Here is a 13,977-nt window from a genome sequence, read left to right on the forward strand (position 1 = left end):
TCGGGTAGTAGGGCATGTAGCACTGTCTTATTGAAACCACATATCGTCTAGATCCATATCTTGCAAAAAACTGAATTATGTCGCGATAGCGAGCACCATTTACTGTTATCACTTGACCAGCCGCATTTTTAGAGAATGGTCAGATAATGCCTCCAGCTCAAAATCCGCATCAAACAGTGACACGTTGTGGATGCATTTGTTTCTCAATAAATCACTCGTGTATTTCCTGAACCCCAAATACGACAATTTTGTCTATTAACGAAGCTATCAAGATGAGCCACATCGCTGAAAATGATTTTGTTAGAACAAATAACTAGGTATCCACTTGTTGTTCCATAATCTATTCAACGAACTCTCTTTGCTGTGTGTGATTAGTAGGCTTCAGTTCTCGAGTCAATTGAACTTTGTAAGCATGAAGATGAAAATCTTTCGGGAAAATACGCTGTAGAGCTTCTCGAAATGTGCAATTCTTGACCACGGCACCGAATTGATGCCGAACAATGAAAACAGGATTTTCGTGTAGAGCTCCACTTTTAATAACAGCTGTCAAGCTGTCCTTTTTCAGAACAGGAAAATTCAAATCTTGCGTGAATTTTGTGACCCGATACAGATTGTTCTGAATTGGGTAACAATACAAAATTTTGACTGGTTTGATTACGTACAAGTTTTTTGAGTATGGGTCTTTCGCACCTTCACTTTCACTTCTTAAAATTAAATACAACTACTATTGTTATACAATTCTTATAACAATTATTTTTATTTGTTTTTTTTTTCTTAGATTTTTTAGATTTCCTTCAATGAAGTCTTTAATGGAGTTGGTTATCTAGTAATGTGCCAATTTAATATTTCTGAAATGAAAATGATGCTATGCTATATGCTATGTTGCAAATTTTTAGAAAATTCGGATGGCGAAGATCAGTACATCATTTTTGTTGAAAATTTTTGTTGATGTTCTATGTTCCAATACAGTACATTCACTATACTACACTTTTATTATAAAACTTACCAGATCCAAAACTTTTTTCGATATTTTTTTTGTATTCTTATAGCTATAACTGTTGCTCTTCAAATAATCCAAATACGTTTCTAGATATATGGAATTTGATAAATCTTCCACCAATACTACCGGATTCCTAAATGCTCTTAAATCCAAATGAGCTGGTGATAATGATCCAGCGTCTTCTTTTCCAATGTACATGGCAGGTAATATGAATACAATTGCAATGATTATCTGGGTCAGGAGCAGGCGCCAAGACCGACATGTGGTCAGGTACCTCTTCATGAACATGGCTTGGAACTGGTTGCCCACGAGGTTAAAACCGCCAGTAAAATGAGGACGCGTTTGAGTGATCACTGAAATAGAAAAATAATATACTTCCAGTAAATATTGAAATCTTTTTTAACAAACGGCAGTCCTATCTCGTACCGTTTTTCGTGTATAGATTTATATTTTTTATTTTCGTCATATTTGAATTTGTTCAATTCCGTAGATTCGGGTCCGAGATAGTAATATTTATCAATGACATACAATGGTTAAGGAAATGTGTTGATTATAGTACTAAAGGGTTCTTTTATAGTCTTAGTAACATCAATAATACAAAAATTATTTTTTTCCTCAGGCTTCAGGAGAGTATCCCTCCGATGGATGGGCCAAAACCAAGTCCATCAGAAGTTAATTGTTGGTTTAAAAAAGATCGTGTTATATTGCATGTATGAATGACTCCTTTCTGCGCAATGGTGTCAATATTCTGATCTAAATTGATTTAAGAGAAAAAATTAGTAGGTATCTGTGAATTCTGCTTCACAGTTTGAGCATAGTGAAGAAGTCCTTTGACCTCTTAGGAGATGTACTGATATCAGGTGAGTATGTCCTACTCTTCAGCGTTGATTAACTGGTTGTTCTCTTCTAGTTAATTTTAATGGAGATTGCCATTTTTGTAACATTGGGATGGATCTTAAGGTAAGTAGTTCCTCCATCGCTACACATATTTTGCCACTTCTGATTTCAGCATTCACATCTTTGTCTCAGATTAGAATTCCAAGATCTGTTTCGTTTTTGTTTGCTGCTGTCTGCTTTTTCATTTCGTGGAATTCCCACATGGGTTAGTGTAAAAATGAATGTGCCTCCTTATTTGAATGTGTCAATGATGGTAGTAGTAGTGTGATCTACGTGTTATACGAATGGGTAGTCTTCCAGTACGAGAGCCCGATTTTCGGGGTCGCCAAAAATAACGTCAAACTGTAGTCTCAACTCTCTGCTGAAGACTATGCTAATTGGTGTTCCTCCAGTAGTTTCATAGACTGCTGGTAGACAGGTCTATATAAAAAGAGTTTGATGTTCGTTAACGGTGATTCTTCAGGGTCGAACTAAATCTCTTCACGATGCCGTTTGTGTACGGATGGAGAGATGTTAAGAACGGTCTGAAAGTCTTCACTAAGTTTGTTTGTATCCTCTAAAACTAATAATCCTCAAAATCCCGTTTCTGCCGCCAATTTCTATCAAAAACTGTTTTTATACAACAGCAAATAAATTTATTAGGATGTGATATAAACCAGTCTTAAACTGCCAAACCTATAAAAAAAATCACTTACGGTATTGAAAACGGAGAAAAAAATGGTGTTATAAAGCCAAATCTTTGAATGAACTCCTTTTAGTCTATAAAACCTATTTTTGGTGTAACTGATTATTTGATTAATTTTTAAATTTTCTCACAACAAGCAAAATGCACAAACAGGAAGAAAACTCTTTATTACTATTAAAGCTAGATTGTTTAATACGTTATTAATAGGTAATAATAGCTGAAAGATTAAAACCTTTGAAAGAGAGAAATTGAGATAAAAAAATTTGCTTACATCTTCGATCTTTGTTCAGATTCTGTCTACTACTGTCTGATCTTATTACTGCTTCCTTTCCAACCCTAAAATATCAACTATTATTGAATTCACTCCTTGTAACATTATTTTCGAAAATATGTTCCATTTATAAAGAAGAAATATTAATTTTCTGATACAATGGATATAATTTATTCATGAAGAATGATAAAGTTAATTTGTACTCTCCTTACAAGTATCCTGAATTGAAAACTCTATATAATTATCGTCTTCGAAATACTCACTTCATGAATACGTCCTCCATTGTAGTCAAGGATATACCATAACCCAGGATTCCCAATCTTTTTGAATTATTTTCCAAATCTTTTAGCATGGATTCGAATTTGGAACTGTAGTCTTGCTCTAAAATATATGATAGTTCGGAACCTGCGTTGCTTCGAACCTACAAGAAAACAACTAAATATGTACCATCTACGAAAGGGAGAAGAAGGAGCACAAGAGGCTTTCAAAATTCTGGACAAAGAAGGGGATATTTTGAGACTTGTAGAAGGTACTACGTATACAAATTTAGTTATCTACATTTTTAGTTTTGTTCTGAAGGCAACAAATCAATAAATAAAGAATACCTCTATGTTCGGTACATATTTCCCCAACAATGCTGTAACTTGGGCTGGATCGCAATCCCGAGATTTGTCTATGATGAGGCTGTAGCCCGCTCCAAATTTCTTTTTCAGGAAAAAACTGGATCCGCAACATTGTAATTTTCCTGCCGCCATAATGGCTATCCTATCACCCAAGAGATCTGCCTCGTCCATAAAATGAGTGGTCAGTAACATTGTGCGTCCTAAAATAAACAGGTTTTTTTTACTAGATCCTACATATTACAACGTAAAAATGTAATTTAATAATGAAATTATAGCATAAAATCACGTGCTCATGAAAGTATATTATGGTTGTTGTACAACTCGCCCAAATAGCATGAAAACAACGAAATTGTTATATTGCTGGTCCTTTATTAGCTAGTATGTGTGTTTTGTATGTAGTCTCTTAATTGTTGACAAGGGGTAGAATATGCTCTGGTCCCACTTACCATGTTACGCGAGCACTAATTTTGAGAATTCTAATATTAAAATTTTTATATATCTTTGATAAACTTTCCCATTCTAAAGACTAGAAATTCTTTGGTACTCGTCCCGTTTTTATTGTGTGCAATAGTTGCCTAAGAAATATTATAGACATCAATAAGGGGACCTCCCTTGGAAAACTTAACAGCACTTTGTTAAATGAAAGAGATTTAAAGTTGCCAACAGTTAAAACTCCAGTCTAGAATATTGGAGATCTATATTTGTTATTAAACATGTGTTAATCAATAACGTTAAAATCAATACAAATAATTTAAAAAGATGTAGTCAAAAAACATTGTCAATAAATATCATCCCAGTTTCAAGGAAGATGATGAGATTAAAGAATTGAGAGCTAGAATCAATATCGATACTAGAATCACAAACCGGCTTAATAAGTGTTTTTAATTTAGATTGAATCTAGATTGTATTATTTCAAATACTTGTAGAAGGATATCACGTATACGAGTACGTCCGATATTCAAAAATCGAGACACATATGACATTTACAATATAAAATTTGACAAAAGCTTTTGAAACTGTTTGTATAACCATGTGAGAAATACTATCAGTCCTTGTCAATTTGACTATGTGAGAAGTAAATTTATAACCATTAATTTATTTTTTCTCGCTTTGCCTTATGCAAGTATGCATATGAACGAAAAACTTACCCTCTTTTTCACTCAACAATAGATTCCACACAACTCTCCTAGCTGAAGGATCCATACCAGCCGTGGGTTCGTCCAACATCAATACCTTTGAGTTGCCACAAAGTGCTACTCCGATGCACAACTTGCGCTTCATCCCACCTGACAGAGATGAAACTCGGGCTTTTCTCTAAAACGTGAAATCTCACTTTTAAAGTTGATGTGTCGTTCTAAACAAATCTGTTACCTTAGGTTCCAACTCCAATCGACTAATGTACTTGTTGATTTCCGCTTTAATTTCATCTTTACTAAGGCCCTTCAGTTTACTAAAGAAGTACAAATGTTCCTCTACAGTCAATTCGTCAAAGACAACGTTGTGCTGTGGACAAAGACCCAGACTTTGTCTTACGCCATCTATTTCTGTTCGGATATCGAACCCATTGACTTTTGCAGTGCCGCTAGTGGGCGTTATCATGCCGCTTAACATAGACATGGTGGTCGTTTTGCCAGCACCGTTGTGTCCCAGCAAGACTGTTATTTGATTCTCGTACATATTTAAAAATAAATCTTCAACGGCTGCCTTCTTACGAAACACCTTTCTGAGGTTTCTGATTTGTATTCCGACTGCCAAGTTTTGTGGTTCAGATTCGAAAAATTCTCCGGTGTTGGCACGGTTTCCAACTAAGCTCACATCTGAATCCTCTAAAAAGTTATTATCACTTGAAGTCGGTTCTTTAAAATATTAAATTTTTCGGATGAGATGAACTCACCATTATCTTCAAAATCAATTTTAATTTAAATTATGTGAAATAAGACAACTAGGTCACATTTAATATACTTTAAATAATGTATTTAAAAAACCAAATCATTTTTAAACATTTTCTTAAATTTTTACTACCTACAAGATGAAGTTATATATAGTGTGATTTTAAAAGTTGAGACATCAATTTGAATAGGTTATGTTTTGGGCGGTTATAAATTCAATGTTCCTTGTTGGTGAAACGATTTTCTATTGTTTTAATCAACTTCCAGCTGATGGCGGCGTTGAATCTGCTGTGTGTCGGTAAAGGTCGTAATATGTATATACTTACGTTTGTGAAGGTGCCAATAACTACACGTACACAAGAAATACCATGGCTTGGGCACCCCGTACTCCCCAGGAAAAACTGCCTCCACATATATGGCAATAAACATATAAATGACTGTATCAACAGTGAACATTATCATTATCAGTCCCAGTGATAACGATTCAGATGGTCTGTACGGCGGAAATACTGTCGCCCAATGAATACCTGAAACCATCTCTATGTAACAGTGCTTTCACCGAATTTGCCGTTATGGAACACTTTTGACTTTTACTTAATTCTACTGCCAGAAAATATTTTTTCGTGGTGAAATTTGAACAGCATGTATTTCGGAAACTGTTTCAATAACTTTCGCAAGAATTTCACTGTAGAGTTAAATGTTTGTCCCCGAGAAATCATCATTACCTTTACAATTTTCCATTCTTTTGGCACGTTATTCAATTTTTTGTCCTTATGAAAACCTTAAAAGGGCTCTGTTCGTTCAGCATAAAATTCATTACGGGGTAAAATGGGAAGAAAATTATGATGATTTCACGGAATTGTAAATTTGAAACAAATATTTTAGTTCATGGCGAAAGTCTCTGTAAAAAGTGGCCATAATGTTTCATAGATTTCAAGAGTTTGTGGAAATAAAAAAATATTTCTAATTGTGTAGCTAATGGTCATAATCTAATATCATTAACTGACTTATCTTTATTAAAATTCAATATCATATATCATCATTAAAATTAATTAAAAATTAAACAAAATCATTTGAGGCCCTTATCTTAGAGATAAAAGGCGATAGACTGTTGATCCATAGAAAATGTAGTATTATTCTTTGATATTCTATCGCCCCTTAATTTGTACAATAATTTCCGATTTTTTTTCCACATTTTTATATCGACGAAAATTTCGGATTATATTCGATTTGCTTTCAAAAGCATTACTGAGATGTATGAAAAATTATGTCTATATTTTTTCTACTCTTTTATGTAACACAAATTATAAAAACCAATGATAAAATTTGTTACTTTTATCACATATTAATTAACTTTTGAATTAACACTAAAATTCTGATAATGTATTTTTTTAATCATATTTTCGATTCATCATTTTCATCATTTTGAAAGCAAGAACAGTTAGAGCTAATATTTTCGGACTTCCCATTAAATTTAATGTTATAAAGCTTCTTACAGTAGTCTTACAAAATTAGAAAACCAATTTATGGAATAAGAATGATTTATTGGCCACTCACTTTTTCATTTATTAAATTTCAGTATTAACAATTGTAATAATTTTTTCCTTACAGGTGTTAGTTTTCTTGAAAACTGTGGACTTAGGACTATTAACAAAAACTCCAAATACTATTTCATGCTTTAGTAACGATGCAGATTACTTGATTTGTTTGACTAGAACGATGTTCTAAAAGATACAAAAAGTTCTTTTTTAATTAAAACCAACTATTCACAATAAGACCGAGTAAAATGACCTCCATATTTTATTTAGCCGACAGTCTTGGGGAAATAAACCGATATTTAGATCAAGATACAAACCACAATTTTGTTTTCATAAACTATATGTTTAAGCCTGACTTACCTCCTCCAATTCTTGCGTAAAATAGTACAATATCTATTGCAAAACCAAATGCACTTAGGGGAAATAAACTGATTAACAGTTTAGGTAGTAAAGGTAGGTGTTTAGATTTTGTCATAGTAATTATTATGTAGGGTACGAAGGAAGCTAGCAAAATTAGTTCACCTACGACTGTAGCAGTGTTAGCTAGAAAGAAAAGACACCTTAGAATAGAATTTTGTTTTTGAATTCATATCTTACCTTTACTAAATATGACGCTGATGGCGAAACATAATGTTATACATGAGGAAAGAAAAAATATGTACAATAATAGTAATAGAATTATATTTGAGTTCTGGAAAATTGAGGTATCAGAGAACCACCTTCTTGTCAGTATTAATATCACTAATATCGCTATCAAGAGAAGACATATGAAACATTTTACATACCAAGCAGCCCAATGTAGCCAATTGGGTAGGCCCATTATTTTCATTGATTCCTAGAAAATATTAACGTTCAATTAATACAAACACTTATTAATCATAATGGTAGTTTTAAATGAAACACATTTTCAGTAATAACATCACAAGAGGATAAGAATATCGCATGAGAACCGACACAGAGCAGGCGCATATAAGGGAACCCAAAATATGGTGATTTAACGCAACTTACCTTTATACTAAGATGCACCCCTGAGAAGTTATAGGTTTTAAAAGTGGGGTTTCAAATTTAAAAAAAAAATCAATGTCTCAGTGATACTTTTGAATTTTCGATGATTTTAAATAATACAGCCACAATATGTATTATTAGTTATATGTGTTTTTGTCGAAAACGGCAGTTTTTTTGAAAACTAACAAGAGTAAGAAAAGTTTTAGTGTTAAATCCTCCATAAAATTAAGTAATACTATTTTTAAGTCCGCCAATGGGTTAAAAAATTCTGTCATATTTTAATGGTGCATCATCCCTTATGCGAAACACCCTGTATTTTGAAACATACATAATATTCTAATATTCGCTCTCGCAACTTTTACTTTATTCTAAACTAATTCAAACAAATTAAAATATTTGTTCTTCTAATAATCTTATCAAATGAAGTCAAATAATGTTCTTCAGTACCAAGAATGTAGGTATGAAAAAAGATACCTAATCCACAAGATAAGAATTCTAACTACTGATATTGTGGGAAACAATTACTCGATGGGATAATTATACAAAAAAAAAACTAAAATTGATACATCTAAATATAGTTGATATTATCAGTTGATATTAATTGCTTATTATCATTATCATTATCGTTATCGTTGTCATTGACGATGTCCTTGTCATTATCATTATCATTACTTCTAGTAATATTATAATATAGTACGCGTCTAAAGTATGGATTAAATTTAGTAAAAATGAAACAAATTTTTTTGGGGAAAAATCCTCGAACAAGTCGATTTTTAATTTAAAAAATACATATTTTAGCATAAAAGGCGATTTTCAACCATCATTTGTTTTCGAGTAATAACGTCATCGACATTTTTTTTAAATAGCAACCCCCTACATAGGAAAGTTTTCGAGTAAATGACGATTGAATGTTAGAAAACCCAAATCAATTAAAATAAAGCAAAAACGTTATCAAATTTAGTTTTTCGAAATGCCTGAAGTTTTTTATGGATCATGTAGGTGTAAATCTTTACGAAGTGTCACTTTCTAAGTATTGTAAGCGATATAAAAATTATTGTTGAATTTAAAGTATTATGGCATATTTAACTATCACACAAAGAATTGAAATTTTAATTCTTATCGGATGCGGGGATAAGCCTAGAACGCAGCAGGAAGTTTGCGATTTATTTAATGAAAAACATCCAGATCGCCGTATAAGCCAATCAACAGTCAGTAAGATATAATCTAAATTTAGATAAACTGGCAATGTTGTAGATATTCCAAAACCTGGACGTCCAAGCGTTAGTGAAGATCACAGAACATTTTGATAAGTATGGTAGATAATCCTCATAATACGAATTGGTTGCATTAAACAATGAAATTAGTCAGACCACAGTGCTAGGTATCCTTAGGAAGGAAAAATATCATCCCTAGAAAATTCAACTTGTGCAGGAACTCAATGAAGACGATCCCGCCCGCCGCTTACACTTTTGTGAAATTATGATGGATTTATGTCAAGTAAATAGAGATTTACACCGGCAAATAGTTTTTTCAGACGAGGCCACGTTTTGTCTCAATGGTACAGTGAACCGTCAAACTTGCAGGTATTAGAGTCGGGAAAACCCTCATTGGATGACAGAGACACATACCCAACACCCGCAGAAATCAAATGTGTGGACTGGAATAGTTGACAACAGAATAGTAGGGCCTTTCTTCATTGAAGCAACCGTTACAGGAAAAAGATATTTAGAGTTTTTACAAAATGACCTTGTTCCAGAGCTTGCAGTAATTTTTCCTTACGACAATGACCCTGATATTCCTGATGACACCATATGGTTTCAGCAAGACGGTGCACCTCCGCACTATGCGCGCCCTGTTCGAGATTTTATTGTTATTTTTTTAATGAATAAAATTTACCTTTTCTAACATTCAATCGTCATTTACTCGAAAACTTTCCTATGTAAGATGGCAACATTTTAATACTGTCGGATCGACAATGAAACGATCTTTCAGAATCAAAAAAAAAATAGGGGGTTGCTATTTAAAAAAAAATTTGATGACGTCATTACTGGAAAACAAATGACGGTTGAAAATCGCCTTTTATACTAAAATATGTATTTTTTAAATTAAAAATCGACCTGTTCGAGGATTTTTCCCAAAAAAAATTGTTTCGATTTTACTGAATTTATTCCATACTTTAGGCGCGTATTGTATAATGTAACTTATTTACTTACTTACTTTAAGTTGTTTTTCTTTTTCGAGGGTAATTGATTTAATTATATTAGTAAAGGGTTGCACAAAACACAGCACCAATATGAAGGCTATAACGTTTGATAAATAAAATCCTATATTATCCTCTACAAAATCTGGATGCGGATACCGCCTCATGCTTATTAACGGAAATTTATTTTTGCTCAAAAGTTCTTTGGGATCAGTTTTTTCCTTAGCGGATATTATGGCGATTGCAAGAAAGTGCTGAATGGCCAAAAATCCCTCGTCATGGTAGTCTGAAAATATATATCAGATGAAAGTAAATCAGAATGTTGAAAAATGTGAAAGAAAAATTTAAAGATTTACAGTAGGTACATATCAAACTAAGAAACAAGTAAAAAAACTTTTTTTACGGGGTGTAGCTTCCTGATATAAAAGATATTCAGTTCATTAAATGATTCGTTTAGTTGTAAATTATAGGGTGTTAGTCTTTTTTTAAACGACCTTTCATTATACAGAGTGTTCCTTTTTTTAACGAATTAACTTTAACAGTTGATAGAGGGCTTCATTTTGAACAAAAAAATTTACGAGATACATATTTTGAATATATTTAGGATAAAAGAGCATATACAGGGAGGTCGCGACGTAATGGGCCAAAATTCATGGGTAGATTCCCCAAGTAAAAATATTGCGATTTAGCCGAACTTACCTTAGTCCAAAAGTTGATAGTTAAAGTGTTAAATGTAAAATATTATTTCAGTTTTTTTTTTAATTTATTCCTTAACAAATCCAAATATCCTCACAAAATTTTGGGGATTGGAGTTCGTTGAGTAGAGGAATTGAAATCTGTTCACATTTTGGTTAAACTTCATAGAGGGCGCTAGCTGCAGTAGATTGAATGTGTTAAAAACGACATAACTTTTTGTGCTTTAAGGTATCTCATCTTTGGTTACAAATTTTTATTTTCCAACTATTTTTACACAAAAAAGGTAGACTTTCTGAAAGTAGCTGTCTCACACCGTTTCCGAGATATTTGGCTTTGAAACTTCCAATGCTAATAGTTGAAATAATTTAAATAATTTAGAAATGTCAAAAACAAGGGTTTATTTAGAATTAAAAATTGTAATGAGCAGTAAAATAGTAAACATTAGTAAAAAAATATGCCTTTTTGACAATAATTGCTTAATATATCCACCTCTAACTTCAATACATTTATCAACACGTTTATTAAAAGATTGTCTTGCTACTAAAGTTCTTCTCAAGTGTTTATAGTTTCTTCATAAACAACTGATTTCATTTAACTCCAAAAACGAAAACCTCGGCATTCTATCTTACATTTATGTATACGAGTATACAATTTAATTTGTAAACTAAGATGTAATTTTAATAAGATACGAATAAGACTTAAAAGAAATTAGCACACAAATGACAATTATTTGATTTTCGTCCAAATTCTACTTAAGAAACTTTACCGCTAAATTAATAATACCTGTAGGTACTTAATTGTTATTTAATGCAACAGCATTGGAAGTTTCAAAGCCAAATATCTCGAAAATCGGTTCTTCTTGTCCGACGTAGAGAAACGAATCAGCGCTCATTTTTTTCCTTAACTGTTGTACTTTCATTGTAAAAAAGAGTGATAACGATTTTGTTCATTTCAAGTGTCCAAAAATGACTGAAAAGAGTAAAGAATGTTTGGTCGCGTTTTTCTTCAATACCTTTTTCGATTTTCATTTCTCGATAATGTCTATTACAGGAATCGATTGCTGGAATTTTTACGCGAATTTAAAAAAAACGTTGCTCTATGACCTTCTGGAGCCCAGATAATTTTTTTTTCAAAAAATTCATCCATTCTTACAGATATTGAAGTTGAAGACTTATATTTTCAATAAAAAAATACTGTGGTTCATTTTAGCTACTTCTGCATTTTTAATTGTGCGTCAAACCCAATCATTCGAGCGCGAGCGCGACGCGAGCCAACTGTAGCGGGCGTCGGAGTGGGGTTAACGCTACTCGGCCGCTCCGAAAACTGAATTTGCGCGATCAAAGGCGCTCTTACTTTCAAAATCTTCATTATCTCGACTTCTGGCCCCCGTACAAACACCCTTTTGTACTTAATCTGAGGTAGCTCGGCGAGGTAAATCAAGATATTTACGACGGCCTCAAAAGCATAATTACCTTTGATAAATGTAATTTTCCTATAGTCTAAAATTCTCTCACCTCTTATTAACATTTCAATAATTATTTAAAACAAAAAATTTTTTGTGTAGTATTAAATTTACTTTGACATTAAAATTAAATTTAGGGCATACCGCAAAATTTTATTTTACAAATTGTTTTCAAAAATTTAAAATATTTAAATTATACAATTATGTGTTCGAATATACAAGCTAGTTTTAAAGTTACAATTCAAAACGTTAATTTAACGTTAAGGTAGCACTTTGGGTCCTCATATCTCATGTAGGAGCAAAAATAGATAAAACGATTATAGGGAGAATTGGTGGAAATTATTAGGTACATACCGGACACCCTGTACATAAAATTACCAAAGGATATTTGCGGACGATATTTAGCAATTGTTGCGAGTATGTTACCGATATTTGTTGGGTTTATTAACTATAATGTGGTTATTAATAACAACGGATTCTTACTTGGAGTACCGCCAGTAGTGATTTCAAACAATCGAGGTCCTTGTGGCTCAATATTGGGAAAAACTAAATTTGTTCTCCAATTTTTTTCTACAGAAGCTAGATCTGTATTATTATATGTTCTTCTGAGATCACTGGGAAACCTTAAACGAAATACATTTGTTACAAACATCCTTGAACATGTTAAAGTAAGACATTTTATTAAATTATGGCAAAAACTGTACAAATTTGGTTTTGGTATGCACATTTTTTTAATGTGTCTGCCTTGAAGATAGGAATGGCAATTATAAGAGGCCGTTTACATTTTTATGAAGGTATGTATTTCAGTTTCTTCTCAAAACAGACTCATGTATTTAAATTTTTTCTTTCCATTTCATAAAATTACAGGTTAAGTTTTTTACAGTGTAGAGTTGTCAAAAAGATTTCCTGTTAAACTTAAAATTTGGCTTTTGATTTCTAATGTTTTTGTGAAAAAAAATATTAATTATAACATACAGCAATTTTAGATATGTTCTACGCAGTATCGAATAGAGAGTATCGAGAGATTTGGAACCAACTTCTCTGTAAGGCACTTCTCATAATTTTGCGAGTTCATGTCGTTTGTTTTTCCAATCCAAGTTTTTTAATAATCGTGTACAGGGAGGTACGTTTTCCCGAAAAAATGTATTCTGACTTGAATTTTCTTGTCAGAGTAACTCGACATTTTTCCATTTTGTGAAAATTATAAATCATGTTTCTAATATCCATTTTTTCTCATTCTGGTATGTTGATTTTTGTACAAATTCTTTTGCGTTTTTTAGGGGAACTAAATTTTACTCTACCATCACCATCGTTTAGAATTGTATCTCGATTTTTTTAATTCTAATATAATTTTTATACAGTATGATAATCAAAAGTAAAAAGAGTCATTGACATAGAAATTCTTACCTAATTATCTGAAATGTAAAAAAAATTGAAAGGTTTCTCCATGAATTATCTACTGGTTTATAACTTTGTAATTATTCGAAAACGCCTTACTTTTCGAATAAACTACTCAAACTGCTTCAGTGATTCTTTCCAGTTTATTTACTTATATCTTAATTGTTTATATTATTTGTATTATGTGGTATTGTAAATAAACTTATTATTATTATTATTCTTAGAAACAACATTTACAAAATAAATTAATTCATTGAATTTTCATTCTGTTGCCTTCAATTGTTGTTTGCCTTACCTTATAGAAACCTCAAAA

The 13,977-nt window shown here is 32.2% G+C and overlaps 1 protein-coding gene across 1 annotated transcript in view; it reads right to left on the bottom strand.

The window, feature by feature from the left end:
- LOC108917263 (ATP-binding cassette sub-family A member 3-like) overlaps window positions 1–13,977 on the bottom strand; it is a 36,737-nt gene that overhangs the window by 17,061 nt on the left and 5,699 nt on the right. Inside the window, exons 2-11 of the mRNA XM_023453978.1 lie at window positions 10,126–10,394; window positions 7,501–7,738; window positions 7,264–7,446; window positions 5,692–5,892; window positions 4,848–5,281; window positions 4,625–4,790; window positions 3,459–3,676; window positions 3,117–3,274; window positions 2,854–2,918; window positions 1,007–1,353 (exon numbers count right to left, since the gene is read on the bottom strand). Coding sequence (XP_023309746.1) covers window positions 1,007–1,353; window positions 2,854–2,918; window positions 3,117–3,274; window positions 3,459–3,676; window positions 4,625–4,790; window positions 4,848–5,281; window positions 5,692–5,892; window positions 7,264–7,446; window positions 7,501–7,738; window positions 10,126–10,394 — 2,279 coding nt within the window. The remainder of the gene's footprint in view (window positions 1–1,006; window positions 1,354–2,853; window positions 2,919–3,116; window positions 3,275–3,458; window positions 3,677–4,624; window positions 4,791–4,847; window positions 5,282–5,691; window positions 5,893–7,263; window positions 7,447–7,500; window positions 7,739–10,125; window positions 10,395–13,977) is intronic.

The sequence above is a fragment of the Anoplophora glabripennis genome, unplaced genomic scaffold (assembly GCF_000390285.2).
Source record: "Anoplophora glabripennis isolate ALB-LARVAE unplaced genomic scaffold, Agla_2.0 scaffold22, whole genome shotgun sequence".
NCBI classification, from domain to species: Eukaryota; Metazoa; Arthropoda; class Insecta; order Coleoptera; family Cerambycidae; genus Anoplophora; species Anoplophora glabripennis.